This window comes from Anabrus simplex, chromosome 3 (genome assembly GCF_040414725.1).
Source record: "Anabrus simplex isolate iqAnaSimp1 chromosome 3, ASM4041472v1, whole genome shotgun sequence".
NCBI classification, from domain to species: Eukaryota; Metazoa; Arthropoda; class Insecta; order Orthoptera; family Tettigoniidae; genus Anabrus; species Anabrus simplex.
This window is the reverse complement of record NC_090267.1, coordinates 501,286,028-501,292,645: the sequence shown is the minus strand read 5'-3', so window position 1 is coordinate 501,292,645 and position 6,618 is coordinate 501,286,028. Positions and strand designations below refer to the sequence as shown.

At 40.4% G+C, this 6,618-nt stretch overlaps 1 protein-coding gene across 1 annotated transcript; it reads right to left on the bottom strand.

The window, feature by feature from the left end:
- Positions 1 to 273: 273 nt before the first annotated feature.
- On the bottom strand, positions 274 to 2,025 carry LOC137498970 (nuclear pore complex protein Nup153-like). The gene has a single exon (XM_068226882.1). It carries the CDS (start codon positions 2,023 to 2,025, stop codon positions 274 to 276), a length of 1,752 nt encoding a protein of 583 aa, XP_068082983.1.
- Between the last annotated feature and the right edge of the window lie 4,593 nt (positions 2,026 to 6,618).

The following is a 6,618-nucleotide window of genomic DNA, read 5'->3' as shown; positions in this document are numbered from 1 at the left end:
TTCCTATTTGTTTATCACTTAATTATCCTGATTAAATATCTTGTTCCCCAAGGTGTTGGTGTTTTCCTTTAAAAGGGGAGATAATTTGATATGACCAGGTGAATTTTATCCGCTCCTTTGGGGGCCCCGTTTTATTTTCTCATGGTAAGTGCCTTTTTTCTTTAATTTGTCTTTGTCTAGCACGTTTCCACGTATCTGAACCGTGCCTCTGGTACACGGTCAGACCCTTGGTGCTGTCACTTGGGGTAATTATGCCTTTTATTGCTCTAAGTGTTACAGTTCGTGGTAGCAGAGCGTGGTTGTCGCAGAGTTAGGTTTAGTAACTGACGTACCAAAGGCTGGTGTTGTGGTATCAGGTACACCAAAGCTTGGTGTAGTTGTAATCGGTTGAGTGAAACTCGTTTTTGCGGTAGGAGTAGGGGTACTGAAACTAGGTGTTGTGGTTGTAGTAGTAGTGGCTGCTGTACCAAATACAGGTTTGGGACTAGTAGTGCCAAATGTCATAGTAGATGACGTAGCATTGCCGCTTGAAACTGTATTTGCAGTAGATCCAAACCCTGCACTTGACGTTACACAAGAACCAAAACTAGGAACTACAGTGGCTGTAGTTACGGGAGCACTATTTATGGACACTCGTTTCTTAGAAACAGACGAATCTGTTGTTTTGGAGGCACCGGATCCAAACACAAAACTAGGAGCTGATGTTGGCATGGATGCCGTTGTAGTGATAGATTTATCAACTGATGTTGACGAGCTAACAAATGAAAATCCACCACTACTTGCCGTCTTCGTATTAGCCGGTGTACCAGCACCAAGAGAACTACTTGAAACTGCTGTTGAAAAGATAGAAGGTATCGTAGTTGGCTTTGACACATTTGTATTTGTGTTAATTATGAATGGCTTAGATAAGCCTGTGCTCGGCTTCTCATTCTGCTCAGATTTTACCTCATTCACAACTGATTCTGCACTCTCTGCTTTCCTTTTCTGAGCAGATTTAATTTCATTAACAACTGATTCTGCAACATCTGCTTTCCTTTTTGGACCTTCACCAGCACCTGGAGCAGGCACCTTTACATTAGCATCATCTATTGAATCTGATCCTCTCTTGCGAATTCCTGAAGATGAATTGGATACTTCAGAACTTTGATTCTGGTTAGTACCAAAATTAAAACCTCCAACTTTTGAAGTATTTCCATCTTGAGATCCCTTTGCAAGCACTGCCGCGAACGATGAACTTGCTGAAGTGACAGTCACATCCTTTTGTTTGTCACTACTTTGCGCAATGGTGGACGGTACACCGAAAGTAAAGTTTACAGGCGAGGCTGTCACAGCAGTTTCACCAAATTTAAAACCTCCCAAATTATTAACTGTTGTAGGTGGATCAACTGATTTATCAACACCAAACTTAAAAGTGCTAGCTTCTGCAGGTATTTCAAAGTTGAACTTAATTTTTGAGGAAGATGTTTTACTAACTAATTTAGTCTTTTTGCAACTTGAGCAGTTTACGTTCTCATCTCCATTGCAAGTCATACAATAAGAACATGTCCAAGTAGATTTATTTTCTGCAACCACAGATTGGGATGAAGTTTTTGGTGGTTTTGATAATATTTTTGGTTTGCTACACCAGCACTCACTACATGTGATGCTAGAACAAGAATTTACTGCACCGCATGCTTCACAGTTCCAAGAAGAACCGGTAGGTTCTGCAGCTGATTTCTTTTCTGGCACAGTTCCTGGCTTAGGATTAGTACAACACACGCAAGCTGCATCACTGTCCTTATTTGGCACAAAGCACGAGGAACACGTCCATGTACTGCTCGGCTTCGCAAGAAGTGCAGCTTTTGCCTGCCGAGGGGTCTCGCACGCCAGGCAGACAGTCGCATCGGCTTTGTTACGGATCATACAAGCGTCACACTCCCATGTTCCGGAGACAGGCTTGAATGCCTCCCCAAAACCCTCACTTGCACTTACACTATTCTTGTCCTTACCACTTTCCTCTTTCTTCTGCTGTGCAAAGAAGTCCATAACACTCCCTGTCTTAAGCTCACTCGCTGGCTTTATAGTTACCAAGCAAAGAACCTTCCAAGTAAAATTACCAATACGCAATTTCACATCAACGGACCCTAAAATTTTCATATTATGCTTATTAGCCGTGACACATGCAACATTGACCTTCTTCAACTCAGGCAGTTTACAAGGGGACCTCATTTCATCATACCAATTAGCATCAATTAAGGTGACGACGCTACCCGAGTCCATAAGAGCAACAATGGGTTCATTATTCAGTTCCACTTTCGCGAAGGTACTTTTAGACTCAACCAAAGCAGAAATCTTATTGCATGCCCGCGGGCAAATAACCTTTTCAGAATCCACAAAAATTTCTGGCGCAAGCGATTCACCAGAATTACCATTAGGCCTTAGTCATTGACTGCGTTTTCGGAACGAAGTAGGGCAATTCTTTTTAAGGTGCTGCCTCGAGCCACACAAATAACAACAAGGACCAGACCCACGCTTGACTGAGGGGCAAGCATTCCTAAGGTGATCACGTGACCCGCAATTATAACATTTTTTAGAAGACCCACTATCCCTAGTTTGAGGCAAAACAGGGTTCACAGTAGGAGGAGGGTGGCAGATAGGTCTTGCAGCATCTCCGTGCTTTACATCTTCAGCAAAGGTACACGCAGCTTCCAATTCAAGAAAATTAGTCGGACTCTTTGTGAGGGAGAGGTATGAACGATAGGCAGGGGAAATACCCTTCAGAATACGGGCCACCATTTCCTCTTCTGGCACCGAAATTCTAAATACCTTGCAATAAAACTGCAAGTCTAGTACATAGTTTAAAAGGTTTTCATGGAGCAATTGAGTCCGAAAGCAATACTGAGGAATCAAACTCTGCAATGCCAACGAAGGAATAAATTTAGACAATACAAGTTCATGAAATTCCATAATGGTTAAATTATTTGAAATTGCTTCAGAAATTTCACGTTTCAAAATTCCCTCACAATGAGAGAATAGGGCACGGAAAATTCCCAAGCCATCGACAGAATACACGCTACCTGACTCTGTCATTTCTACCAGGAACCTCAGAAACCTGGTACTTTCTTCAATAGAATTGACGGAGAAATTTTTAACTCCGTTGAAAAGATCCTTTAGTGAAGAGTGATAGGGAGCACAATTTAAACGGGCTAACAAATTTTGAAGAACTGGGGAGGCAGCACAACATGAAGCTTGATTATTAAGTGAGGCATCAGCATGACTAGAAGGTAATGAGGTTTCCTTCTCAACAACTGATAAATTCTCCATATCCTTACTTGCTAGCATGATATCTAGTTCAGCAGAAGTACTAGAAGCAATGGTCAACAGCTTTGTACTTTCAGAAACAAGACTAGGTTGGGGACACATAGTAATCAAATCTTGGATGCGGCCTAAATAATGCCACACCCTAGCCTTAAGTCTGTTAATCTGCCCCTTAGTGGGGGAAGTTTCAATGAATTCTTGTCTGACAACCTCAATCTCCGTGAGACAGTCAGTAATTAAATTTAAGGACTCACCAAAGTTGCAGCACATCTTTACAGAATCAAGATTAATAGGAACCTGGACATGCGATGTCAGCAAAGCAGCGCACTCGGTAACAGTATTAGCAGGATTGATACCCCTGATAGTGAGCTCATAAACTAGCTCTGATTTCCTGAGTTGGAATGGGAACAGCACAGCCCTCGCCATAGTTGATGTACATGAAACAATAAATCAAAAATAATTAATCCAAATAAAAGCGTTCCTTTCACAGTAAGATACTTTACAAGTTTCAGTTTTTTACACTCTTTGAAACCTCAAATAATTTAAAGTTCCCCAATGACCAGGTTTTTTAAAGGGACAATGCAAAAAAACTCAGGTGGTTGGCACAAACAAAATAGAAAAGCTTAATGAAAGGGAGATAAAGCGTATAGTACACAGTGCCAAAATAAATTTAATGAGAATGCAACAGACCTACAGGTAGATCCAAGTAAGAGGCACACAAATCAATTAACCACGCTCTGCTACCACGAACTGTAACACTTAGAGCAATAAAAGGCATAATTACCCCAAGTGACAGCACCAAGGGTCTGACCTTGTACCAGAGGCACGGTTCAGATACGTGGAAACGTGCTAGACAAAGACAAATTAAAGAAAAAAGGCACTTACCATGAGAAAATAAAACGCAGCCCCCAAAGGAGCGGATAAAATACACCTGGTCATATCAAATTATCTCCCCTTTTAAAGGAAAACACCAACACCTTGGGGAACTGGATATTTAATCAGGATAATTAAGTGATAAACAAATAGGAAGGAATATCCTCGCTGGAAAATAATAAAATTAAAAATTTAAAAATATTTAAACTCAAAACCAAACCCTACGGTCGACCGTTTATAAAGAAAATAATTATTTAGTTCTTGAAAGACTTAGCAAGATAATGTAGGTTTATGAAACTGCTCCTCAACTCTCAATTTTTCTTACAACCAAAGGTTTTCTTTGTACAGTACAAAAATTGTTTTTTAAAACATCCTTTCAACCGTGAGAAACAACCTTGACAGAAAAAGTATTTGATATTGATACAGAAAACCCCTTTTTAGGATGTGTCAAACGACCCCCTGCAAGGATGGGTAGGTATTACGTGCACCTTTTCAAGAAATTAAAATAATCATAATAATAATAAGCACCGAAACACCGGCAGGGAAAAATGAGCAGAAGGGAAAATTAAAATCTCAAACAAATTAAATGGACCAAGGAAATCCGCGGAGAAGGAAGAATTCATCATCGGCACATCAAATACAAATCATCAATCCCATTACAACAACATCAACAACATTAGCATTCCCATGGCAACGACCAACAATGGGTCAAGGGAAGGAAGGGGCCAATCACAGGCCGCAAACAACAATAGGCGAAAACTAACAAAGGACCAAGAAAACAGACGCAGAAAATAACCCAAAACCCAAAAGGAAGAAATAAAACTAAGTTAAATTAAAATAAAATTAACCAGAGAAGCAAGAAAGAAAGGCACTGGGACACACTGTACACGTAACACCCACATCCCTGAAGCGACTCGCTTGTTAAATTATTCCAGTAAAATGATAGCCTTTATCACAAAACCTTTAGGCCTAGAAAGGTTATTAATAAACACTAGGTTACCCAATTATGTTTTCGAAGAATCCAAAACGTCCTTTCACACAGTACGCAAGCCCCAATTTAACAGACATAATTACACATGGTATAAATTCCAATTAACAAGCCGAAAATATGAAATTCCACAAGGCAAGACTTAGTCTTTAGATGACGCCAGTTACGTAGTGTCGCACACACTTTCTTCACATAGGAAAATTTTCAGGTCTTTCACCAAAAATCAGTAAAGGTTTAGTTGCAACAACACTTACAGTTTCATCCAGTTGGAAGGTTGTAAGGGCGGCTTCGGTAGAATATGCTACTACTTACTTAAAAAAACATAACATGCAAATTCCAGACGAGGAATAATAAAGCAGAACAACTTGCAGAGATCCCTAGGGCTAAAGCCCCACGTATGTAACCTTAGCCAGGCTCGAACATTTTCGGAGAAATGATCTCCTTACGGAGAGAGAAGCCACACACGTCCATCTCTTCCTTTCACCAAACAGCAATGGCGACTTCCCGAGATTCCGCAGTGCCGGCCCCAACGATCACATGTGCGCAGAGGGCAAACGCCAGAGTGGTAACGTAGCTCGCGAGGTAGTACATACCTACGCGACTAGAGTGCAGGATAATACAGTCAGGCACCGAAGGACGTGCATACAGACAGCCGGGCAATAAGTTTTGAAAGGAAGAAATAAAGAAGGACACAGTTTTTCCACAGCCATGAGGCCAGTTTCGAAAATATTTCCCAAGAGGGAAAAATTGTTACGCAGGTAACACATTCCTCTTCTCGGAGATTCCTTGACTCTCTCTTAACACACATTACTATCTAGAAGGTCTCTTCTGTCATGCGTTGGTCTAATGAGCCTCTATGGATATTACATCTAATATATAGTGCTTGTGTAGATTTCACATTTTATTATATATGCACATTGTGCTTAATAAATATTAAATATACCAGTAAGTGAAGGCGTTTGTATGTTTTCGTGCTGTAAAGATCTAAGTGCGGCCTTTCCTGTACCAGTTAGACCGCCTGAACTCTATGAGAAGTGGGGCGCGGGCAGACAATACTCACATATTCAAATGATAACATTCCATGAACCATTTACAATAGAATTATGCGGCCAATGTTGCGATTCCAGTCCTATCTAATTTTGTATTCATGCTTTCAAAAGGTACTGTCACACAGAAAAAACTAAAATTGATGCTATTAACCCAGTTTCTGATCATTGTTGAAAGCACTGTATGAACTCCATTTGAGAGCTTTTTTTGGACTTACATTTCATGGAAACAGAATATCAATATTGTCAATCTCGTACTGTAAATATTGGTACTGGTATTGTTCACCGGGTATATATCGGCTACGCCACCAGCTGAATGTCTTGCCTACCACTATTCATGTGTTTATAATTGCTATTGTAACCATTATTTCGAAAATATTTAATAAAACTTCTGTTTACTGTTCATCGTTTCCT